At 46.3% G+C, this 27749-nt stretch overlaps 1 protein-coding gene across 4 annotated transcripts in view; it reads right to left on the bottom strand.

Annotated features, from left to right (window-relative positions):
- Positions 1-27749, bottom strand: part of CACNB2 (calcium voltage-gated channel auxiliary subunit beta 2) — a 207039-nt gene that overhangs the window by 110087 nt on the left and 69203 nt on the right. Inside the window, exon 1 of one of the 4 annotated variants that reach the window (XM_075271720.1) lies at positions 15735-15954. The exons of the other annotated variants lie outside the window; for them this stretch is intronic. Within the exon in view, the coding sequence (XP_075127821.1) occupies positions 15735-15815 (81 nt within the window). The 5' untranslated portion in view covers positions 15816-15954. Of the gene's footprint in view, positions 1-15734; positions 15955-27749 lie in introns of those variants that run through there. 4 annotated transcript variants of the gene reach the window in all.

A 27749-nucleotide genomic window follows, 5' to 3' on the forward strand; every position in this document is an offset into this window, starting at 1 on the left:
CACTAGCACACACACACACACACAACTCTGCTGCCTGAGGCGGACGATCAAAAGATTCAGTTGGGAAGGGAGGGGGGACCTCACAGGCAGCTAGGTTCACCACTGTAGGGGACCCATGGAAGGTGCGTAAAACTGAAAAAAAAAACCTCACCCATACTCACCTCTCCTGGGCTATGCCGCAGCGTCCAGTCTTCTCGCCATTTACTGCCTGTGATTGGACTTCAGTAGTCACATTGGGGTGTCAACATCATAACTCCAACAACAGTGAGGAGATGGGAGGATGACAGAGATATCAGGGAAAGAAGACAGGACACTGCGGCAAAGCCCAAGAGTACCAATGTTTGCCATTTTTCCGCACCTCCCCTGGGCTTCCAATTATTTCCCCAGGATCAAATATTGATGGCTGACTATATCAGGACAGGCCATCGGTATCGGGTCATTGGGGGTCTGACTCTGGTCTGCTGGGTCGAACGCTACTCTAGTAGTAGTGGTAGTGAATGGGATGAGTAAATGGAACAACGTGCAATACCCTGCACCACCACTACTAAGGAAGTGGCGTGCAGGTAGACAGACTAATGTAAACAATAAAGATACTGCAGCCAAGCACCATAGTGCCTTCATATTGCTGATCGGCAGGGTGCCAATAGTCGTACCTCCACCAATCTGATATATATACTATTAGGCCATCCATATGAACCCATTAAAGGGAATGTGTTACCAGAAAATGACCAATTTTTCAAACCAACTTTTTATGTTAAACAGATTTTTGAAGATTGTGTGATAATTTTTCCATGTCACAATCTCTATTATAAAAAAAAAAAAGATAATATCCTGCATTTTTCACTTTGGCCACTAAGCCTAATAATAGACCGCCAGTTTCCTTTGCATTAGTCGCTGCATCACAGACAGTATTACAATACATGATAACACCTGCAGCAGTCACCACATCAGAGGCAGGATTGCAATACATGATGACACCTCTATAGATAAAACACCACTGAGCCATCATTACCTCCACTACTGGTAATAGATGATATCACAACTTATCTATACCACCTCCCTGCACAGAGCATGTCAACCATAGACCTCAATGAGTTTTCTCCAGTCTACTCACTCACTGCTGTAAAGAAAATCTCTAAATTCTGTTAACATAACATATATAGCTCAGGCAATCATGTATAGAAAACAGAATAAAATATCACAAAATATAAACAGACTGAGAGTGATATATTTCACTATCTGGTAATAGTTGCTGCTCCACTGATTTCAGCACAGTTGGATTTTTTTCCCTAGCCCCCACCATTCCTGAGTAACAAGCGCAGTTAGTTTTGCTGCCTGATGTGCTATTTATGGTCTGTCATATCAGGTGGGCGGTGTCAGGTGGTGGTGGTGGTGGGGCGTGATAGAGATCTCCAATCAGAGGCAGCCAGTGTCAGAGTTCAGAGTCACACCCCTTGTCTGCTCCTGCCTGACACCGCCCTCCTGACAGTATAGAGCAGGGGTAAGGAACCTTTGGCTCTCCAGCTGCTGTGAAACTACAACTCCCAGCATGCTCCATTCACTTCCATGGGAGTTCCCAGAACAGCAGAGCCAGTATGCATGCTGGGAGTTGTAGTTTTGCAACAGCTGGAGAGCCGTACGTTCCCTACCCCTGGTATAGAGCCTAAGTAGCATATCAGGTAGCAAAACTACCAGTACTGATTGCTCAGGAACGGTGAGGGCTAGAGGGAAAATTCCAACTGTGCAGGAATCAATGGATCAGTGCCTAATAATTGATGTAAAGTGCTTGGACTAGTTAGAAAGGTGAAAATTGTGATATATAGAAAGGGTTGAAATATATATATATATATATATATATATATATATATATATATATATATACACTCACCGGCCACTTTATTAGGTACACCATGCTAGTAACGGGTTGGACCCCCTTTTGCCTTCAGAACTGCCTCAATTCTTCGTGGCATAGATACAACAAGGTGCTGGAAGCATTCCTCAGAGATTTTGGTCCATATTGACATGATGGCATCACACAGTTGCCGCAGATTTGTCGGCTGCACATCCATGATGCGAATCTCCCGTTCCACCACATCCCAAAGATGCTCCTCTATTGGATTGAGATCTGGTGACTGTGGAGGCCATTGGAGTACAGTGAACTCATTGTCATGTTCAAGAAACCAGTCTGAGATGATTCCAGCTTTATGACATGGCATTGCATTATCCTGCTGAAAGTAGCCATCAGATGTTGGGTACATTGTGGTCATAAAGGGATGGACATGGTCAGCAACAATACTCAGGTAGGCTTTGGCGTTGCAACGATGCTCAATTGGTACCAAGGGGCCCAAAGAGTGCCAAGAAAATATTCCCCACACCATGACACCACCACCACCAGCCTGAACCGTTACCGATACAAGGCAGGATGGATCCATGCTTTCATGTTGTTGACGCCAAATTCTGACCCTACCATCCGAATGTCACAGCAGAAATCGAGACTCATCAGACCAGGCAACGTTTTTCCAATCTTCAATTGTCCAATTTCGATGAGCTTGTGCAAATTGTAGCCTCAGTTTCCTGTTCTTAGCTGAAAGGAGTGGCACCCGGTGTGGTCTTCTGCTGCTGTAGCCCATCTGTAGCCTCAAAGTTGGACATACTGTGCGTTCAGAGATGCTCTTCTGGCTACCTTGGTTGTAACGGGTGGCTATTTGAGTCACTGTTGCCTTTCTATCAGCTGGAACCAGTCTGGCCATTCTCCTCTGACCTCTGGCATCAACAACGCATTTCCGCCCACAGAACTGCCGCTCCCTGGATGTTTTTTCTTTTTCGGACCATTCTCTGTAAACCCTAGAGATGGTTGTGCGTGAAAATCCCAGTAGATCAGCAGTTTCTGAAATACTCAGACCAGCCCTTCTGGCACCAACAACCATGCCACGTTCAAAGGCACTCAAATCACCTTTCTTCCCCATACTGATGCTCGGTTTGAACTGCAGGAGATTGTCTTGACCATGTCTACATGCCTAAATGCACTGAGTTGCCGCCATGTGATTGGCTGATTAGAAATTAAGTGTTAACGAGCAGTTGGACAGGTGTACCTAATAAAGTGGCCGGTGAGTGTATATATATATATATATATATATATATATATATATATATATCTTTCATTTTTAGTGTTGTACATCAGACTATTGCAGCTATGGTATTACAATAGTACAGTCCATGTAGCCGGTATTTTGCAGCGGTTCCTGCGTACTCTCCCATCTGACAGCACTTCAGTGAAATCAGCCAGAAACACCGTCAGAAATCATTAATGCTTTGTATTTCTCTTATGCAACTGCAAGGTCATTTATGTCTGAAATGATGAGAGGCGGCAGAATGTGAGATGGAGGAAGACAAAGACATCAATCTCTCCCCTCAGACACATTCTCCGCCATGCATCCTCATATCGTAATGTCTTTTCTCACTTACCTCTCCATTTACAAGACTTCTATTAAAGAATATAAATCTATTAGCAAATACGCCCTACACAGGACACCCAATCTGTTCCCCTCACAGTACAGGAGAGAACCTTTTGCTTGGACTTAGTCCATAAAATTGAAAATGACTTCCAAATAGAGTTGAGCGATCGTGTTCGGAAAAGATCGGATTCCGATCGGCGATCGAGAAAATGTCACAATCGCAATCGGAATTCCTAACACGATCTTTTTAGGTGGGATCGAGATCGGTGATTATTTCCCACAATGCTTTGCTACTGGCCAAGCATTGTGGGAAAAGCTAACAATGTTAGCCTTCACACTGAGTATACGCTCCGCTCATTCTGAGCGAAGTGTATACTCAGTGTGAAGGCTCCGCTGCGGTTCCATAGAAATGAATGGAAGCAGCTGACACACAGCCTTAACCCCCTGCGCGCCGGCTGCGTCCATTTATTCTAATGGGAGACTAGCTAACATCTCTAGTAGCTACTTACCTGCAGAGATGGCTGGTCCGGTGCCGAGTGTTCTCGTTCTTCTTCGCCTCACTGCCCCCACCTCCAAGGTTAATGTTAAAGAGCTAAGAAGAAGGCGGGGCTTGTGGCTTAGGAGAGTGTGGCTGGGTACTGGGAGGGGAGACGTGACGTCTCCCTGCCCTGTACCCGCCTACACTCTCCTAACCCACCCACACTCTCCTAACCTGGGAGGCGGGGGCAGCAAGGTGAAGAAGAACGAGAACACCGGGCACCGGACCAGCCATCTCTGCAGGTAAGTGGACACCAGGGGGGACTAAGTAAAAAAAATCCTCTGGCTACTTAGTGATTCTAACAATGAAAGTGTTCAATTGTTAGATTCCATGCTGTGTAGTGAATAGGATTGTTTAAAAAAAATAAAAAAAAAGTAAAAAAAATCCCATTGACTTGCATTGGGATCGGAATTGGGATCGAGATCGGGTTCGAATGAAAAATGATCGGAAATCGGATTTCAAAATCGATCCTGAAAACTCAAGATCGGCTCAACCCTACTTCCAAATTGTCCACTCACTTAAAATGCAAAATCACAAGTTAAGGTGGTGGTCCGGGGCTAGACAAAATCATCCGCATTTACTATAACGTGTCGCCATGTCTGTCCATGAGTGCTGTCTGTTATTGCAGCTCATCTCTGTGTAAGTGGATGTTGCCGAGTTGCAATACCAAAGTCAGCCACTGGATAGATGTGGCGCTCTTTCCAGAAAAAAAAAATCTTTTTGCTAATAGTTTACAATCCCTTGAGGCTGGGGCCCCTCGTGGTGTAATCCCATCCATACATTTTGGAAAGATATGAACAGTCGACATGTTGCGAATTTCAAAGCCGTTGCATCAATTATACCTACAGAGGTAACAATAGGGGCAGAAAGTCCAGCAATTTTAAGTCTGGCCACTAAGCTTAATAATAGGCTGACAATTGCCAATCCTGTAGAGATTTTTTTTGCAAACAGTCACCTTTATGTCGCAGCGTATCTCCTCCCCTTCCCTGCACAGAACATGTCTAGAAACCTCTCCCATAGACTTACTCCAGTCTATTGTTGCCAATGGCCATGACTATGCTGTAAAGCAGATCACTAAATGCTGTTAACAGGAGAAGTTCGGGGAAGATGGCCGCCCCTATAGTCATGTACAGGAAATAGAATAAAAAATCTACATTCATTTTAAGTAAGTGGAGACCCCTCTATGGCCTCCAGATATATCCACATTATGGACATAATACCCAGCTACAGCTATAGTACCGCCCACTTGACTAGTAGATCCTAATTTGCATTAACACTAACAGGGCTTATATCTTTGGAATAGCTGAACAGATTTGAATAAACAAAACATCGATATTCTCAGGATTACGGCGCCGATCAGATGAGGTCACCGGGCGACTAGTCCGTTTTAACCTCGCACAAATGACCAATTCAGCTCTGCTACATTGCCACTCTCAATCTCCAATATATCCTATTACGCATCTCCACATATCACTGTGTATAAGGACAGGGCAGACAGCTCAGTACACTGTGTATATCACTATCATACCGTAGGTCATACGTATTCTTTATACCGCCATACGGTTATTTTTACCCATCTGCTCAGAAGCAATATTTACTAGCGCTCACCTGAAATCGACACTGACCTTGATGTAAAATCTCAATGGCTTTTGTTTGCCTATTCTCCGGGCTTCCTAACTTACACACACACAGCCGCCGCGTGTTGCCTGGAAACCGTAACAGTATAAGCACAGACGGAACGCATAGACAAAGAGGTTGTGCGCAGGTAGTGGGTGTGTAATAGGACGCCCGCAACAATATAATCTAGTAGTCATCAATTAACAAAAAAAAATAAACATCCTCAATCTCCGCCGATCCGGTTTCAAAACACGTTTTTTTTTTTTCTGTTTTTTTTTTTGTAAATAACAGAGAGAGCAGATTAGGTGACAGCGGCGGCTCCAGCGCAAGCAGATGGTTGATATTGTGCCCAGACACAAGTAGGGAAGCAAAAGCCAGGATATAATGGATGGAGATGAGTTAGCGACAGAGAAGTAGTACAATGTAATATGACGCCCGCGGCAGCTGTGAGGGGTAACTGAACGCACGCGGGCCTCACACACAGGAGTATTAAAGGGGTTGTCCGGTTTTGGCAAAGAGGTTGGGAAAGGTGAACAAGAAGCAAAAACAGATACTCACCTGTCCTGGGGTTCTGGTGTCTCCCACTGCGGTCTGGTCCTACTGCTCTTGGGGTCTTATTCTGAAGCCTTGAGACCACTGAGGCCTAACGAAAGGACACGGGACAACACAGGTAAAGTATGGCGAGTGACATGATGGGTCTTCCCCCGAAACAAGACCCTGGAAGGAGATGGAGGACTGGATCGTGGTGGGGGACACCAGGGTACCGGGACAGGTGAGTATGTTTTCTTTGGGTTTTTTTTCACATCATCACAGTGTCTCCTCATAATCTGTGAGGGATTACACAGGCCGATGCAAGGTAAGGGTGCATTCACACAATGTATTTTGGCTTGTAATCTGGCACGTCTACCCCGCGGGAGCTTTTGCGGGCCGTATACGCTCCCATTGATTTCATTGGGAGCGTATACGGCCCACAAAAGCTCCTGCGGCGTAGACGTGCCAGATTACGAGCCAAAATACATTGTGTGAATGCACCCTAAATGAAGAAGGATAGATCTATGCTGCCATCAATTCTCCCCCATTTGACTCCATGGATTATTGGCACTGACCCCATTACACCAGGTGGGGTGCTTCCAAAAATCTGCATCTTCTATCCTGAATCAATCAGCGAGTGTTCGGTCCATCTAATAGTGCCTTAATGGGTTTGTACCGTTACGGACGCTTAGCCACAAGATAGGGGATGTTTGATTTCTGGGTGATCAGGAGGATGGGGAACCAAAAGTTCTCCAAAAGACTCCTTGTGAATGGAGCACCCGCGTGACCGCTGCTCTATTCAATCCTCTTCTGTGGGCCTTGCTGAGGATTACTGTCCCAGTCGCACCATGGCAGTGAAAGCAGCCAGTGGCGTAACTAATCTTGTAGGCCTCGATGCAATCTTTTGTCCAGGGCCCCCTACCTCATCCCTACAGGGAATTCTTGATAGTGATGGTTACGGATGCACCCCCACAAGTTACACACCTGAATGGAGCTCTAGTGGAGGCTTTACGGGGGAATTGTGTCCCCTGTCTTACTGATCACTGGGGAACGTGGCCTTCAGACCCTCGTCCCATGTGGATAGAGGATAAGTGTCCATAACAGCACAACCCCTCACAAAAGGTGATATGGACACTTCTCATTCTAATATCTACCATACAGTGAGCCTAGAGGAGAGACAAGGGGATTGTAAGAAATGTAGTTTGCACTAGTGGACATGGCCATGGCTGCCAAACAACGCACTTAAAGAGGATCTTTCATGTCCTTGGGCACATGCGGTTCTATATACTGCTAGAGGCTTTCCCGTTATGTGCCCCGGGTTACCGGTGCTGTTACCGATGTCCACCCACTGTCAGAAGGGTGTTCCTGACAGTCTAACTGGGAACGCACCTCCTGACAGTACTGTCCACAGTCCTATACTGTCAGAGGGGGCATTCCTTACCGCCCAGCCATGATGCTATTATGTACTAGTCTATGGATGAGTATTGTCAGGAGGTGGGGGAGCGTTCCTCACCGCTCAGCGTTATGGCTGGGCAGTAAGGAGCGCCCCCTCTGACAGTTAAGAACTATAGACAATACTGCCAGGTGGGGCGTTCCCAGTTAGACAGTCAGGAATGCCCTTCTAACAGAGAAGAGCTATCGGTAATGGCACTAATATCTCCAGCCCCAGGACACAAAATGGGAAATGGAGGCTTTCTAGCGGTACATAAATCCGCATGTGCTTGAGGACATGAAAGGTCCTCTTTAAGGAACATAGGAACCATGAAAGAAAAGTAGAGATGGAAATGAGATCATAAATCCATTATGACATCATCATGTAAGTTTAGAGAGGTTTATAGGGTACAGGGCATTTTGGAGAATAAGAAAATTCTGGAATATCCCCCTTTAAAAACGGAAGTCTGGACAGCTGGGAGTGTAATAGTCTCCAGATGAGTTATTGGTATGTGCGTGTGGGTGCAGGGTGTCAGTGATAGGTGTGATAACAAGGTGAGAGGACGGGCGGAATGCAATCCTTTCTACCAGTAAATATCTCCTGACATTTCTTGCCAGAACTGCAAATTGGAAAGAAGCCGATCCAGCGTTCTCCCCGGAGCCATAATGATCTGATGAAACACTGAATGATTTCTCAGCCAAAGATACTTACTTGACATTACCGCTACATGGGATGTGCGTGGACCGCCATGTGTCCAAAATTTCTCCATAAAGAATCCACATTTTCTAATCTACATTGGAGAATTTTTTTAAAAAATATTTTTTTCCATATGGCTCATGAATATGACATTCTGTAGGACATTTTCGACGCCATTAATAGGAGGCGTAGAATCTACTGTTCTAAGAGTCCTTAAGGACCGGCTCAAGGTGGTACTGATCATGGTGGCAGAGGTATAACTTGAAGCCCAAGGCACCCAATGCAAAATATACAATGGGGCCCCCACCCACCATGAGCTATCTATAATAATGATGTGTTATCAAGTTGTAGAGAGCTCTTTGGCCCCCCTGAGGCTTTAGGGCCCAGTAGCAATCGCTACATCTGCACGCCCTATAGCTATATTCCTAAATGGTGCCATAAATGGGAAATGTGTTCCCCTTTTTTGACTATTTTAATGTATACAGTGCCATCACTAGTCTGCTTGGATCTGTATATTGCCATTTATCATAAAGCTGGCCATACATGTTATATCAATGTTGGCCAAAGCCATCGGTTAACATGAGACCAGCTGACCATTTAATGTGTGTGGGGTCCCCTACTCTTCCTCGAAGACAGGTGTTGGGGGAGAGAAGGATCAGGCCATCGGATTTCAAGATGCTTGACCCTTTTGCTTTCGGTGGTAATAAACCAATGCCAGAGTTGTCTGGAACACATGCATGCTCGGCCGAGCCTAACATGTATATGTATGGAGAAATCTGGTGGCAGCTTATCTCTGTTAAGGATCAGGCATGTCTGGGGGGATTTATTACGACCGGCGAATTGCATGCCAGTCTTAAAGGGGATTTCCATTACTTTTTAATTGATAACCTATCCTTAGCATTGGTCACCAACTGAAGATCTGTTGGGGTCCAACACCCAGATGCTTGAAGGGGGAGTGTCGGTTCCTGGGCACTGTTTCCACTTCTCACCAGGCCTGAATGCAGGCCTTGGTTAGTACCAAAGGTGCTGATCAGTTGGGTGCCCGGGTGTTGAACCCCCGCTGATCTTTAATGGATGACCAATCTTAAGGAAATCAAGTACAAGACCTGGAAAACCCCTTTAATAATGTAAGTACCTATGATAAAAGCATCTGATTTATTAAGAGCCCTTGGTACATCACTGGAGGCCCAGTCTATGGGTACAAGTTATAGCAAATACGTTGGACCAACTCCCACAACCCTGGCCTGCTCATCTTTAGTAGTGGGCAAGACTCAAGACTTAAAAAAGTTGTCATTTTTTGGCACAAAACCCAGACTTACACAAAAATTGCTTCTATTATGGCAGAATACCATTATACATAAAAGACATGATAAATTCCTCTGATTGCAATTATCCAGGGGCTTCATTATGGGGGTGTTGTCGTGACCGGGCCCAGGACCTTGTGGTGGGCCACAATGATGTTGTGACTGGGCCCAGGACCTTGTGGTGGGCCACAATGATGTCGTGACTGGGCCCAGGACCCTGTGGTGGGCCACAATGATGTCCAGGGAGAGTTGGGACACCATTATAGATATTAGATTATCAGTTACTCCCATCCAAATCAGCGGATTCAGGGAACACATGTATGGCCACCTTTAGGCTCAGGCACTGGCCTAAAGGCGTGAATTTCCAGGCCTCCCCTTGTACAAAACAAGAGGGCAAGGGTATCACAAAGATATCCGCCATGCTGATCTCTGCCTTTCTGAACAGATTGAAAACTCTGGTCAAAAACTGCATCAACAAAACCTGCAAGTGTGACAGCGCCCTAAGAGGAATTAAATATTTAGATGTGATAATTGAAGGTTCCATCAAGTGGTTTTTGGGAGAAATTCCAAATTTTAATTCACGAGTAATTAAAACATTTGTGATCTAGCCAAGTGTCATCGGAGGGCGCCTTCTCAGCCTCCGCCAGGAAAAAGTGATTCTTCTCAGAATTGTTTGTCATGCGTACGGCGAGGACAAGGGTCACCAGAAAAGTTGGTCACCAAATTTGGCAAGGCATTCGCGTCTTGATATTGTAACTTCATCTCCTGGTGTCGCTGGGTTCTTACCAGGCTACAGACAGTCGGCTATCAGTTAATTAGTGATCATTCTAGACGACATTATCAGTTCATTAGTTAATTAGTGATGAGACAAGTGATGCTAAGAACAAGAGAGCGGCAAAGAAACAGCTCGAAACGGGTCAAAAAGAAAAATTTGCATCATCCGAAGACCCCCTAAGTTCTCAATTTAACAGCCTGCAATGCACACAACCCTTTTTCACTGGGGGCCATGGGAAAAAACTACTTATATCTGTTTTGTCGATGATATTACGTGGAGACCATTGTTACCTGGTCTTTTTGTTGAATGTGCAAGCCAATGATTTTCCATACACACTATGGCTATATTCACACGAGAACAAAGATGGACAGTTGTAGAACACGTTGGGGGAAATTTAGCAATCCTCCGGCATAGAGGGAAGATGTCGTACCACAACCCCCGTTCTGCTCCTCGCTCGTCACAGTTTTCTGGCATGAGTTATAATGGAAAATTACACCAATTCCTAACTGGTGCAGATCTCCGGTGCCGCTATATATCAGCTGTGTCCTGCATTAGTCGGCTGTTTATAGACTGGCGTACAACATACCAGTCTTAAAGGGATTCTACCATTAAAAACTCTTTTTTTGTGGATAAGACGTCGGAATAGCCTTTAGAAAGGCTATTCGTCTCTTACCTTTAGATGTGATCTCCGCCGCGCCATTCCTTAGAAATACCGGTCCCCAGCGCTGAAAATGCGTTGGGGGCGTCCCCACTGCTGCTCAAGGACACGATCCTGCGACGCCTCTATCTTCGGCTGGATTCTCCCCTTCTCTGTCGTCTTCCTCCTGCGTTACCTCCGACTCCTGCGCAGTTGACTGTGCCAGTGAGACACCAGCAGAGCCGAGTGCGAATGCCGGCGGCCATTTTTGGGAGGCCGCTCCTGCATTGAACTACAAGAGCAAGAGCGGACTCCAAAAAATGGCCACCGGCCGGCATGCGCAGTCAGCTCTACTAGTGTCTCACTGGCAGAGTCAACTGCGCAGGCGTCGAAGGTGACGCAGGAGGAAGACGACAGAGAAGGGGAGGATCCAGTCGAAGATAGAAACGTCGCAGGATCGTGTCCTCGAGCAGCAGTGGAGAAGCCCCCATCGCATTTTCAGCGCTGGGGCCCGCCCCCATCGCTGCCAGAGAGCTAATTTACATACCAGTAAAAACCGGTATTTCTAAGGAACGGCGCGGCGGAGATCACATCTAAAGGTAAGAGACGAATAGCCTTTCTAAAGGCTATTCCGACATCTTATCCACAAAAAAAGAGGTTTTAATGGTAGAATCCCTTTAATATATCTGCCCCATTGATTTCAATGAGTCTATTCACATCAGTTTATTGACGGTCTGTCAAAAAACAGAGCATGTCCCATCTTTGTCCATTTCCACGGGTCCCTCAATAAACTAAAGACTATGAGGGATCCCAAAATGGTCGGTACCAAATGGCCCATTTCATCCATTTTTCATGGCTATTACTCTACACCTGTGCGCATATAGCCCGAAGGACTTTTTTTCAACTGAATGTAGTATATGTCAAAAAGTTTTCAAAATTTAGTCTAAAATTGAGTAGTCATTTTCCAAACTTTTTAACATGGGAGAAACCCTGAACCTCTACTTCTATCCCTACCTCAAGGAAGTCTTAGGGTAAGTTCACACAGAGTATTTTGGTCAGGATTTTGAGGCTGTATTCCCCTCAAAATCATGACCAAACAGACGACTCCCATTGAAATCAACGAGATCCGCTCAGGAGCTTTTTCCACAAGCCGGATCCCGATAAAAGAAGCGAGGTGCTCATTCTTCAGGCCGTTTCGCCTCGCAATTCGGCTACCCGGCTTGTTGATCGTAACCTGAGGCGGCCTCATTCTTCAGGCCGTTTCGCCTCGTGATTCGGCCTGAAGACACACCCTCCTTCGGACTAGGCCCATTCATTGGGCCTAATCTGGAGCGGAGTGCGCGGCTGGATGCCGATGCAGTGCACCGGCTTTCAGTCGCGGCTACCCGGCTTTTGGATCGTAACCCGAGGCGGCCTCCGCCTCAGGTTCCGATCCAAAAAACCCAGTGTGAACTTACCCTATTTTGAGCCGTATCTGCCTCAAAATCTTGACCAAAAAGACGGCTCCCATTGAAATCAACAAACAGCTCCCGGAAAAAAGAAGCGACATGCTCATTCTTTCAGGCGGATTTGCCTTGCGACATCTGCCTGAAGACACTCCCTCCCGACTAGGCCCATTCATTCGGGCCTAATCCGGAGCGGAGTGCGCGACTGGATACCGGTGTACTGCACCAGTTGCAGTTCCCGTATTTTGGTCCGGAACCTGAGACGGCCTCAGGTTCCGGGCCAAGAACTCTTGTATGAACCCGGCCTTACTCTGGTTCTCTCCCCAACCCGAAGGTGAATATCTTTAAGCAGGCTCCCAGATTCTTCACATCCCTAAGATAACACCTCTGGCCGCTACTGTCTTTTGAGGAACTCTTGACCATGTTCTACAGGAGATCATGGGAGTTCAGTTTAACTTGGTTACTATTTTTCAACATCCAAATTTAGTATCTTGTCAAAACCCTCAAAGTGATATGTTCAAGAATTTTTATGGGACATCATTCTGACCATTTTGGTGGAGCATGCTGGTGTCATAGATGGTAGACCAATGGAATATTATCATGAATAGGACTACACATGGCCACATTTTGAATAGTCTGTCTATATCACATATTCGATTCAAAGAGGGATTCCCATCTCATAGCATAATCCCTATTGCTTGTTCATTGGTGGGAACTCTTGATTTATGGAACTCACACTGATACTGGGAATAAAGGGGGGTTCAGAGAGGATGCGGAGGAACTCCAACCGAGCTCCACTATAGTGAATGGGGCCAGCTTCAGTTCTCTACACAGGGGCTGGGAAAGATTAGAAGGGGACACAGAATTGGCCGGGTTCTCAGCAGTGTCAGACTGGGGTTTCTTGGGCCCACCAGATAACATGATGATGTGCCTTCTACTGGGCCCACCAGAGGATTTTCTGGGTCAGACTCCGCTAGATGACTCGAGTTGGGGCAAATGTAGGCAGCCAAATTTAACTTTACTTGACTACTCATATCGATCAGTACTCCTATATTATATGACCCTTTAGAATACTCCAAAGATGGTGCACTCTCCATTCTGGCTAATACAATAGGGTGCACCAAACAGTCTCTACCACATCCATACGCTCAACAGAACCTATAGAAAGGCATTGCCCTAAATATGGCTATTATCACCTATATAATGCAATCAATAAAACAATCCCACAAAAACTCAAGGGAGTAGGTTTGTGAACAGGGTCTATGGAGGATCATGGTTGTAAGGGGAGGGTTTATTTTTATACTTTTCTTAAGGCCCACAACACAGTCTGATCGACCACAAATTTCAAGGGGCTTGGAATGTCTTCACATTGAATCCTGGGTGAACCTGTCCATGTATCATTCCACATCACTTACAGGGGGTATCAAGGCTGATAAAACATGGCAGTTTTGTTCTTCTCAGGAAGTGACATTGTGTCAGGTGGTCACATGGCCATACTGCAGCTCGGTCCCGATCAAACGTTGTAGCATTGCCATGTGACCAAGAGACATGATGTCACTTCCTGAGAAGAAAGCAGCCATGTTTTCTAAGCCTGGTTAACCCCTTTAAATTGCATAGCAGAGCTGATCAGCCAAGAAAAGAGTGAATGTTAGCTGATCTCATGCTTGTTCCCAATAACTGACCTAATAATAGGGTCATGTAAAGGTGCCCATACCCCTACTGGCCCACTAACCATGAGCGATGGGCTAATTTACATAAATAGATGGCTAGATAGATAGATAGTTGTATGGATGGATAGATAGATAGATATGAGATAGATAGATAGATAATAGATAGATAGATAGATAGATAGATAGATAGATAGATAGATAGATAGATAGATAGATAGATATAGGAGATAGATAGATAGATAGATAGATAGATAGATAGATAGATAGATAGATAGATAGATAGATAGATAGGAGATAGATAGATAGATAGATAGATAGATAGATAGAAGATAGATAGATAGATAGATAGATAGATAGATAGATAGATAGATAGATAGATAGATAGAGATAGGAGATAGATAGATAGATAGATAGATAGATAGATAGATAGATAGATAGATAGATAGATAGATAGATATGAAAAATAGATGAAAGTGAAATAAAAAGATATATAATATAGAATAATAGATAGGTACTTAGATCCATAGAAAGATAAATAGATTAAAAGTTACGGTATATATGAAATAGAAAAATAGGTAGATATATAGAAAGATAGATGATAGCTAAATAGATAAGAATACAGTATTATATATGAAACAGAATGATTGATAGATAAATAAATCAATAGATAGATGATAGATAGATAGATAGATAGATAGATAGATAGATAGATAGATAATAGATAGATAGATAGATAGATAGATAGATAGATAATAGATAGATAGATAGATGGATGGATGGATGGATGGATGGATGGATGGATGGATGGATAGATAGATAGATAGATAGATAGATAGATAGATAGATAGATAGATAGGAGATAGATAGATAGATAGATAGATAGATAGATAGATAGATAGATAGATAGATAGATAGATAGATAGACTGACTAGGTAGATACATTCTATGATCCCTTATAATTGTAGCCTCTCTCTATCTCTCCCTCCTTTCTCTCCTGGCTATCACTGACCTGGGTGGCTTGGTGAAATGCAATTGGGTTAAGTGTTGAGATTTTAAGCTTTAGGCTTTCTAAATATAGATGAGGTTTTAAACCACACATTGAATAATGATTCGACCACAGGGCTACAGTAAAGAAACTGAACCTAGGAATTAAACCTAAAGGCGAAGCCACCTAAACGAGAAGCTTATATCGGCCCTATAGACACAGAATAAACTAGGTATTTTCTTAGATTCCGGGAAAATAGATCTGAAAATATTTTAAAACTTTAAATAAATTTATTTTAAAAAATCATTAAAATCCAAATCGATTTGCTTTAACCTATTTCACCCGTTATTCATCTTACATCACATCCTGTAATTTTTTTTTTCTTTTTGTGCAGAAGAATATGGTTTAGTCCACTGGGTCCATGTATAAAAAATAAATAAATAAAAAAAATACAAAAATGAGCTAAAACGAATGTATTGTATATGAATCTCTTCCATAAGGAAAAAAAAAACAATAAATAATCCTACTAATGCTAAAAATAAATTAAAGATTATTATTACCATAGATATTGCAATATCACAGTATTTTTTTAAAAAAATTTGGTGTTTTTTTTTAGCTTTTTTTTATCGAAATAATAAGTTTTACTCACCCAGGACACATTTTTACCCTTGGGAGCCTTTAGCATGGCAGCATGCAGTGATAAAAAGATTACTAGCAGCCCCACCAGCATGGGAAAACCAAATTCCTCTGGAGTCCACAAATATAAATTCTTCCTGACGGGTCAATACCGGCATATTAAACGTCGATCCCGACAAAAACAGACCAAAGCCATGGAACTTCTCGATATCCCATCCATGAAAAAGTCTAGAATTTTTTTCAACTTCACGTCAACTCAGCCCCTGAGACGTTCATGTTCGAAAAAAAAAAATTTCAAAAAGTTGCGGAATCCACCAAAAAAAAAAAAAATTCAAAAAAATTCAAAATAAAGTATAGAAAATAGGAAAAAATTAAAAAAGTACTCTGACGAGTGCGGCCGCCCGTCTGCCGTGCGACAGCCGTGCCGATTACTCCCAAAGCTTTAATAAAGGCTCTGAGGCTGAAGCTTATGCGAGAGAATTAAGACATAAATACGACATGCTGCTACCATTCAGGAGACCTTGAAAGTTGCACGGCGATCGTATCATCCCACAGGCATCTGGCCTTTCCAATGGAGAATTTTTTTTTTCTTTTTTTTTTTTTTGCAACCCCAGGACTAAAAATAGTGGAAAGAAGATGAAGAAGAATACGCCGTTCAGCACGGAATAAATAATAGATGCAAACAGGTAGAGATTACCAGGCAGGCACCCTTGCAGAATGTCACTATCGGAGGCTCAGCGAGCACCTGTTGCAGGTGATGTAACGCCACAATGGGATTCCAGTAACATGACAACCAATAAGGTTGGGTTTAAATAGGTAAGAAAAACAAGTTGTAGCCCAGCGTGAAGAGAAAGCTGGAATCAGTGATCTGCCTGGTGCGCCTGTTTATCCCCCCACCCCGCCCCCTCCTCTTCCTCGTCCACCCTTTACTTTTACTGCGCTGGCTGCCAATCTAGATTAGCACCGCAGATCCGGGCTAAATTTTGCAACTATCAGAAGTGATTAGTGTGCGTTGATTGAAATCGGATCATACATCTCACTCGCTCAGGCCTGCCGCGATTAAGATCGCGGTCTGGTTTTTGCGATGGCGAATAAATGGAATAAAAAAGAAATAAAAAAAAAATAAAAAATGGTAAAAAAAAAACAATGGATAAAGTAAAATTCCATCAGGCAGGAGTCACTGGTGTCAGTCCTGCCCCCGACTAAAAAAAATGGCTGGTTGTCGCAGTGGCGTCCAGATGCGATTCCTAGACGGAGCGAGCACGCACCAATAACTGACAAGCGGTGCGGGATTGTTTCTGCATCCACTACATTGCTGCTGTACTTTGCAGCAAATTAGCCACTAGCATTTTGTGCTTAAGCCACTGGGACTAAGCAAGGAAGCCCTGGCCTTAAAGGGGATGTCTATAATATATTTAAAATTTAGGATAAGTGATAAATATCTGATCAACAGGTGGGCATAACCAGAGCAGCTGTTCCGAGGTTCTGAGAATAGGGTATTGACCAGTGGCATAACTAGGAATGGCCGGGCCCTGTGGCAAACTTTTGACATGGGCCCCGACCCGACTGATGTCCGCCGAAGACCCCGACCGTGCACCCCCACATTCTCTTTATTATGCCCCATAGTGGCCCCTGTACACAGTATTATGCCCCATAGTGGCCCCTGCACACAGTATTATGCCCCATAGTGGCCCCTGCACACAGTATTATCCCCAATAGTGGCCTCTGCACACAGTATTATGCCCCATAGTGGCCTCTGCACACAGTATTATCCCCCATAGTGTCCCCTGCACACAGTATTATGTCCCTCAGTGGCCCCTGCACACAGTATTATGCTCCATAGTGGCCCCTGCACACAGTATTATGCCCCATAGTGGCCCCTGCACACAGTATTATCCCCATAGTGGCCCCTGCACACAGTATTATCCCCATAGTGGCCCCTGCACACAGTATTATCCCCATAGTGGCCCCTGCACACAGTATTATCCCCATAGTGGCCCCTGCACACAGTATTATGTCCCTTAGTGGCCCCTGCACACAGTATTATGCCCCATAGTGACCCCTGCACACAGTATTATGCTCCATAGTGGCTCCTGCACACAGTATTATCCCCATAGTGGCCCCTGCACACAGTATTATGTCCCTTAGTGGCCCCTGCACACAGTATTATCCCCCATAGTGGTCCCTGAACACAGTATTATCCCCCATAGTGGCCCCTGCACACAGTATTATGCCCCATAGTGACCCTTGCACACAGTATTAGGCTCCATAGTGACCCCTGCACACAGTATTATGCCCCATAGTGACCCTTGCACACAGTATTAGGCTCCATAGTGACCCCTGCACACAGTATTATGCCCCATAGTGACCCTTGCACACAGTATTAGGCTCCATAGTGACCCCTGCACACAGTATTATGCCCCATAGTGGCCACTGCACACAGTATTATGTCCCTTAGTGGCCCCTGCACACAGTATTATCCCCCATAGTGGTCCCTGCACACAGTATTATCCCCCATAGTGGCCTCTGCACACAGTATTATCCCCCATAGTGGTCCCTGCACACAGTATTATACCCCATAGTGACCCTTGCACACAGTATTATCCCCCATAGTGACCCTTGCACACAGTATTAGGCTCCATAGTGACCCCTGCACACAGTATTATGCCCCATAGTGGCCCCTGCACACAGTATTATGCCCCATAGTGACCCTTGCACACAGTATTAGGCTCCATAGTGACCCCTGCACACAGTATTATGCCCCATAGTGGCCCCAGCACACAGTATTATGCTCCATAGTGACCCCTGCACACAGTATTATGCTCCATAGTGGCTCCTGCACACAGTATTATCCCCATAGTGGCCCCTGCACACAGTATTATGTCCCTTAGTGGCCCCTGCACACAGTATTATCCCCCATAGTGTCCCCTGCACGCAGTATTATGTCCCTTAGTGTCCCCTGCACACAGTATTATGCTCCATAGTGGCCCCTGCACACAGTATTATGCCCCATAGTGGCCCCTGCACACAGTATTATCCCCATAGTGGCCCCTGCACACAGTATTATCCCCATAGTGGCCCCTGCACACAGTATTATCCCCCATAGTGTCCCCTGCACACAGTATTATGCCCCATAGTGGCCCCTGCACACAGTATTATGCTCCATAGTGACCCCTGCACACAGTATTATGCTCCATAGTGGCTCCTGCACACAGTATTATCCCCATAGTGGCCCCTGCACACAGTATTATGTCCCTTAGTGGCCCCTGCACACAGTATTATCCCCCATAGTGTCCCCTGCACGCAGTATTATGTCCCTTAGTGGCCCCTGCACACAGTATTATGCTCCATAGTGGCCCCTGCACACAGTATTATGCCCCATAGTGGCTCCTGCACACAGTATTATCCCCATAGTGGCCCCTGCACACAGTATTATGTCCCTTAGTGGCCCCTGCACACAGTATTATCCCCCATAGTGTCCCCTGCACGCAGTATTATGTCCCTTAGTGGCCCCTGCACACAGTATTATCCCCATAGTGGCCCCTGCACACAGTATTATCCCCATAGTGGCCCCTGCACACAGTATTATCCCCCATAGTGTCCCCTGCACACAGTATTATCTCCATAGTGGCTCCTGCACACAGTATTATCCCCATAGTGGCCCCTGCACACAGTATTATGTCCCTTAGTGGCCCCTGCACACAGTATTATCCCCCATAGTGGCCCCTGCACACAGTATTATCCCCCATAGTGTCCCCTGCACACAGTATTATGCTCCATAGTGGCTCCTGCACACAGTATTATGCTCCATAGTGACTCCTGCACACAGTATTATGCCCATAGCGGCCCCTGCACACAGTATTATACCCCATAGTGACCCCTGCACACAGTATTATGTCCCTCAGTGGCCCCTGCACACAGTATTATGTCCCATAGTGGCCCCTGCACACAGTATTATGCTCCATAGTGACCCCTGCACACAGTATTATGTCCCTCAGTGGCCCCTGCACACAGTATTATGTCCCATAGTGGCCCCTGCACACAGTATTATGCTCCATAGCGGCCCCTGCACACAGTATTATACCCCATAGTGGCCCCTGCACACAGTATTATGTCCCTCAGTGGCCCCTGCACACAGTATTATGCCCCATAGTGGCCCCTGCACACAGTATTATGCCCCATAGTGGCCCTCGCACACAGTATTATGCCCCATAGTGGCCTCTGCACACAGTATTATCCCCCATAGTGGCCTCTGCACACAGTATTATGTCCCATAGTGGCCCCTGCACACAGTATTATGCCCCATAGTGGCCCCTGCACACAGTATTATGCCCCATAGTGACCCTTGCACACAGTATTAGGCCCCATAGTGGCCCCTGCACACAGTATAATCCCCCATAGTGTCCCCTGCACACAGTATTATGCCCCATAGTGGCCCCTGTACACAGTATTATGTCCCTTAGTGGCCCCTGCACACAGTATTATGCTCCATAGTGGCCCCTGCACACAGTAGTATGCCTCATAGTGGCCCCTGCACACAGTATTGTCCCCATAGTGGCCCCTGCACACAGTATTATCCCCTATAGTGTCCCCTGCACACAGTATTATGCTCCATAGTGGCTCCTGCACACAGTATTATGTCCCTTAGTGGCCCCTGCACACAGTATTATGCTCCATAGTGGCCCCTGCACACAGTATTATGCCCCATAGTGACCCTTGCACACAGTATTAGGCTCCATAGTGACCCCTGCACACAGTATTATGCCCCATAGTGGCCCCTGCACACAGTATTATGCTCCATAGTGACCCCTGCACACAGTATTATGCTCCATAGTGGCTCCTGCACACAGTATTATCCCCATAGTGGCCCCTGCACACAGTATTATGTCCCTTAGTGGCCCCTGCACACAGTATTATCCCCCATAGTGGTCCTTGCACACAGTATTATCCCCCATAGTGGCCTCTGCACACAGTATTATGCCCCATAGTGACCCCTGCACACAGTATTATGCCCCATAGTGGCCCCTGCACACAGTAGTATCCCCATAGTGGCCCTGCACACAGTATTATGCCCCATAGTGACCCCTGCACACAGTATTATGCCCCATAGTGGCCCCTGCACACAGTATTATCCCCATAGTGGCCCCTGCACACAGTATTATCCCCCATAGTGGTCCTTGCACACAGTATTATCCCCCATAGTGGCCTCTGCACACAGTATTATGCCCCATAGTGACCCCTGCACACAGTATTATCCCCCATAGTGGCCCCTGCACACAGTATTATCCCCATAGTGGCCCCTGCACACAGTATTATCCCCCATAGTGTCCCCTGCACACAGTATTATGTCCCTTAGTGGCCCCTGCACACAGTATTATGCTCCATAGTGGCCCCTGCACACAGTATTATCCCCATAGTGGCCCCTGCACACAGTATTATCCCCCATAGTGTCCCCTGCACACAGTATTATCTCCATAGTGGCTCCTGCACACAGTATTATCCCCATAGTGGCCCCTGCACACAGTATTATGTCCCTTAGTGGCCCCTGCACACAGTATTATGCTCCATAGTGGCCCCTGCACACAGTATTATGCCCCATAGTGACCCTTGCACACAGTATTAGGCTCCATAGTGACCCCTGCACACAGTATTATGCCCCATAGTGGCCCCTGCACACAGTATTATGCCCCATAGTGGCCCCTGCACACAGTATTATGCTCCATAGTGACTCCTGCACACAGTATTATGCCCATAGCGGCCCCTGCACACAGTATTATACCCCATAGTGACCCCTGCACACAGTATTATGCCCCATAGTGGCCCCTGCACACAGTATTATGTCCCATAGTGGCCCCTGCACACAGTATTATGCTCCATAGTGACCCCTGCACACAGTATTATGCCCATAGCGGCCCCTGCACACAGTATTATACCCCATAGTGGCCCCTGCACACAGTATTATGTCCCATAGTGGTCCCTGCACACAGTATTATGCTCCATAGTGACCCCTGCACACAGTATTATGCCCATAGCGGCCCCTGCACACAGTATTATACCCCATAGTGGCCCCTGCACACAGTATTATGTCCCTCAGTGGCCCCTGCACACAGTATTATGTCCCATAGTGGCCCCTGCACACAGTATTATGCCCCATAGTGACCCTTGCACACAGTATTATCCCCATAGTGGCCCCTGCACACAGTATTATGTCCCTTAGTGGCCCCTGCACACAGTATTATGCTCCATAGTGGCCCCTGCACACAGTAGTATGCCTCATAATGGCCCCTGCACACAGTATTGTCCCCATAGTGGCCCCTGCACACAGTATTATCCCCCATAGTGTCCCCTGCACACAGTATTATGCTCCATAGTGGCTCCTGCACACAGTATTATGTCCCTTAGTGGCCCCTGCACACAGTATTATGCTCCATAGTGGCCCCTGCACACAGTATTATGCCCCATAGTGACCCTTGCACACAGTATTAGGCTCCATAGTGACCCCTGCACACAGTATTATGCCCCATAGTGGCCCCTGCACACAGTATTATGCTCCATAGTGACCCCTGCACACAGTATTATGCTCCATAGTGGCTCCTGCACACAGTATTATCCCCATAGTGGCCCCTGCACACAGTATTATGTCCCTTAGTGGCCCCTGCACACAGTATTATCCCCCATAGTGGTCCTTGCACACAGTATTATCCCCCATAGTGGCCTCTGCACACAATATTATGCCCCATAGTGACCCCTGCACACAGTATTATGCCCCATAGTGGCCCCTGCACACAGTATTATCCCCATAGTGGCCCTGCACACAGTATTATGCCCCATAGTGACCCCTGCACACAGTATTATGCCCCATAGTGGCCCCTGCACACAGTATTATCCCCATAGTGGCCCCTGCACACAGTATTATCCCCCATAGTGGTCCTTGCACACAGTATTATCCCCCATAGTGGCCTCTGCACACAGTATTATGCCCCATAGTGACCCCTGCACACAGTATTATCCCCCATAGTGGCCCCTGCACACAGTATTATCCCCATAGTGGCCCCTGCACACAGTATTATCCCCCATAGTGTCCCCTGCACACAGTATTATGTCCCTTAGTGGCCCCTGCACACAGTATTATGCTCCATAGTGGCCCCTGCACACAGTATTATCCCCATAGTGGCCCTTGCACACAGTATTATCCCCCATAGTGTCCCCTGCACACAGTATTATCTCCATAGTGGCTCCTGCACACAGTATTATCCCCATAGTGGCCCCTGCACACAGTATTATGTCCCTTAGTGGCCCCTGCACACAGTATTATGCTCCATAGTGGCCCCTGCACACAGTATTATGCCCCATAGTGACCCTTGCACACAGTATTAGGCTCCATAGTGACCCCTGCACACAGTATTATGCCCCATAGTGGCCCCTGCACACAGTATTATGCCCCATAGTGGCCCCTGCACACAGTATTATGCTCCATAGTGACTCCTGCACACAGTATTATGCCCATAGCGGCCCCTGCACACAGTATTATCCCCCCATAATGACCCCTGCACACAGTATTATGCCCCATAGTGGCCCCTGCACACAGTATTATGTCCCATAGTGGCCCCTGCACACAGTATTATGCTCCAGTGACCCCTGCACACAGTATTATGCCCATAGCGGCCCCTGCACACAGTATTATACCCCATAGTGGCCCCTGCACACATTATTATGTCCCATAGTGGCCCCTGCACACAGTATTATGCTCCATAGTGACCCCTGCACACAGTATTATGCCCATAGCGGCCCCTGCACACAGTATTATACCCCATAGTGGCCCCTGCACACAGTATTATGTCCCTCAGTGGCCCCTGCACACAGTATTATGTCCCATAGTGGCCCCTGCACACAGTATTATGCCCCATAGTGACCCTTGCACACAGTATTATCCCCATAGTGGCCCCTGCACACAGTATTATGTCCCTTAGTGGCCCCTGCACACAGTATTATGCTCCATAGTGGCCCCTGCACACAGTATTATGCTCCATAGTGGCCCCTGCACACAGTATTATCCCCCATAGTGGCCTCTGCACACAGTATTATGCCCCATAGTGGCCCCTGCACACAGTATTATCCCCCATAGTGGCCTCTGCACACAGTATTATACCCCATAGTGGCCCCTGCACACAGTATTATGCCCCATAGTGGCCCCTGCACACAGTATTATCCCCCATAGTGGCCTCTGTACACAGTATTATCCCCCATAGTGGCCTCTGCACACAGTATTATCCCCCATAGTGGCCTCTGCACACAGTATTATACCCCATAGTGGCCTCTGCACACAGTATTATGCCCCATAGTAACCCCTGCACACAGTATTATGCCCCACTGTGGACACCCATGAACAATTATTATACTGTGGGGTCTTTTCATACCCCAGAGTTTAATAATCGGAGATCGGGGGAGGGGGGAGATACCAATATAAAAAGCACTGTAACTTACCTATCCCTGGCTCCGCTGCACTCCTCAGTAGTGTCTGCCATCTTCAGTGACATCCGGGACGTCACATGAACCGGGACGCAGGCCCCGGTCATGTGACATCAGGAACATCACAGAAGAAGGCCCGAAGCCTGCCTGAAGCCCGGAGAGGTAAGTAACAGTGTTTTTTATGTTCTCTTACCTCTCCTGGGCCTCCGATCATTATACTCAGGGTCTGAAAAAAAAACCAAGTATAATAATAGTGTTTGTGGGGCCCATGGTGTCACTTACCGATCCCGGCCCCTGCCAGGATCAGTAAGTAAATAGGGCCCGTTACCGGCTGGAGTAACTTCTTGTGGCAGCTGCTACTGCTGCTACCCCGTAGTTACGCCACTGATATTACGGGAGTATTGTTAGGGTAGGTCATCAATATCAGATATGTGCAGGTCCGACTCTCGGCATCCTCACTGATCAGCTGTTTGAAGAATCCGTGGCACTCAGACAAGTGCGCTGGTCTCTCTCTTTTGCTTATATTGGCTTATCTACCATCTAATTAGCAAGTAGTCATACCTCCCAACTGTCCCAGATTCAGCGGGACAGCCCCGCTTCGCGCTTGTAGCCCCCTGAAGCTTTTGGGACCTGAGACAGCAGGGGAGCGAGAAGAGGTGAGTTTCAGTGTTTTGTTTATTTTCTTTAATGTTAAGCTGTTGGAGCAGGAGAAGTAGATGGACAGAGACATTAAAATGGGGCATCTGTAGGGAGGTATTAAATGAGGGGAGGTATTTATGCGGATTAGGTTTCCGTTTGGGGATCCCTGGCTTCGCATGGGTATATTTAATTTTTTGTTTGTGTAGTGGCCACATAAGAAATGGCCAGTTTTGCACTGGTGTATTTTGTATGTCATTTGCGTGTGTCCATAAGCATCATGTGATCATGTGTATCTCATTTTGGATATCAGTGAAAAACCTGCGATCGGTTGTTATGGAGACCTGGAGTAAAGCTGTGTGTATGTGACCTTGTGTAACAGTGTCATCCATAGCTCCCTGCCTCTTTAAGGCTGACATAAAGTAGTGAAGAAAAATGGCTGGGTTGCTATGGAAACCTGGAGTAAAACTCTAATATGTGGTACTCTGTGCAGAGCCGTGTATCTAATCCTCCGGCGTGTGGTACTGTGTGCAGTGGCGTGTATCTAATCTTCCCTTGTGTGGTATTGTGTGCATTGGTGCATATCTAATCCTCCGGTGTGTGGTATTTTGTGCAATGGCGCATATCTAATCCTCTGGCGTGTGGATTTGTGTGAAGATGCATGTATCTAATCCCCTGGTGCTTGGTACTGTGTGCATATACGTGTATCTAATCCTCCAGTTTGTGTTACTGTGCACAGACATGCGTATTTAATCCTCCAGAGTGTTTTACTGTGTGCTGACTTGTGTATCTACAGTAATCCTCTAGTGTGTGATACTGTGTGCAGACGTGCGTATCTAATCCTCCAGTATTGTGAAAAGATGTGCGTATCTAATCCTCCGGCATGTGGAACTATGCACAGCTTTGCGTATCTAATGCTGTGGCATGTGTAACTGTGTATAGACGCAGGTATCTAATCCTCCGGTGTGTGGAACTGTTTGCAGACATGCGTATCTAATCCTCTGGCATGTGGAACTGTGCGCTGACTTGCATATCTAATCCTCCAGTGTGTGGTACTGTGTGCAGATGCGTGTATCTAACCCTCCTCGTGTGGTATTGCGTGCAGTAGTGTGTATCTAAACCTCCGCCATGTGGTATTGTGTGCAGTTAGCACGTATCTAATCCTCCATTGTGTGTTATTGTGTAAAGACATGCGTATCTAATACTCCGGCATGTGGAACTGTGCGCAGACGCGTGTATCTAATCTTCTGGCGTGTGGTACTTTATGCAGACGTGCGTATCTAATCCTGTGGCATGTGGAACTGTGTGTAGATGTGCGTATCTAATCCACTGGCGTGTGTTATTGTGTTAAGACGTGCGTATCTAATCCTCCGGCGTGTGGTACTGTGTGAAGACGTGCGTATCTAATCCTCTGGTGTGTGATATTGTGTGCTGACCTGTGTGCATCTAATCCTTTGGCGTGTGGTACTTTGTGCAGACACGCGTATCTAATCCTCTGGCATGTGGAACTGTGTGCAGATGCACGTATCTAAGCCTTTGGTTTGTGCAACTGTGTGCAGACGCGCGTATATAATCCTTTGGCGTGTGATACTGTGTGCTGAATTGTGTATCTAATCCTCCAGTGTGTGGTACTTTGTGCAGATGTGCGTATCTAATCCTCTGGCATGTGGAACTGCGTGCAGATGCACGTATCTAATCTTTCGGTGTGTGGTACTTTGTGCAGATGCACGTATCTAATCCTCTGGCATGTGGAACTGTGTGTAGACCTGTGTATCTAATCCTTTGGCGAGTGGTACTGTGTACAGACGTGCATATCTAATCTTTTGGGTTGCGCATATTTAATCTCCTGGCGTGTGGAACTGTGTACATACGCGTGTATGTAATCCTCTGGCACTGGCATGTGATACTGGGTGCTTACCTGTGTAACTAATCCTTGGATGTGTGTATCTCAGCTTGGATATCAGTGTTGTGTTGTACATGTGGAGTGACCGTGTGTATTGCAGTTGGAATATAAGTGAAAGACTTGCAGGTTTGTATTGGCTAATGGGGGGTCAGGATGTTGGGAAAGCTGTATCTCTGGAACGGTATGTCCGAGTGAGTTGGGGCCTCATCTTAAACCTTCTCGGACACCTAAAGTATCTGTGTGCCAAATTTGGTGAAGATCGGTCCAGTCGTTTGGTAGCACATAGAGAACAGACAGATAGACAAGCATTCATTTTTATAATATAGAGAGATACACGTACAATGAGACCTCTTCAAGACGTTCTTATGGGGAGGTTTTTATTGTCGCACCTGATATCCACATTGGTTACATTGGTGCATGTGTCGCTACAGTCTATACGGCCCCCGGAGCAGATCCTTCTGCCTTCATTCGCACAGACCTTCCTGAAATAGGGATTATTTTATCCAAAGCTGAACCCTAGATGAGTCCCAAAGTTAATCTGGGACAGCTGTTGTGGCCTTTGTAGTCATTTCTGTTTTAGCGCATAGTATTGTAGCAGGCACCCGAGGAAATACGGGAAGAAGCATTTCTATATGTGTAACCCCATACCTCCGACCTAGGGGTGATGATCCATGATCTATGTTACCAGTGAGTCCTTATTCACACATCAGTGTCTGCTCAGAGTTTTACATCAGTGACTGTTAGGCCCGGTTCACATCTGCGTTCAGGTTTCCATTCGGGGAGTCCACTTGGGAATCCCCCGAATGGAAACCTATACGCATTAAAAAGCAGTTGCCTGGGAAACCCGTGTACCCCACAAACTATACTGCATACCTCCCAACCGTCCCCGATTCTGCGGGACATTCACTGATTTGGTGTCCTGTCCCGCGGTCCCGGTCGGCAGGAGGTATGTCCCGGTTTCAACTCAGATCTGCGTCCGGAGGATCTGAACGGCATGAGCACTGCAACCTCTTCACTGAA

Source organism: Leptodactylus fuscus, chromosome 4 (assembly GCF_031893055.1).
Source record: "Leptodactylus fuscus isolate aLepFus1 chromosome 4, aLepFus1.hap2, whole genome shotgun sequence".
NCBI classification, from domain to species: domain Eukaryota; kingdom Metazoa; phylum Chordata; class Amphibia; order Anura; family Leptodactylidae; genus Leptodactylus; species Leptodactylus fuscus.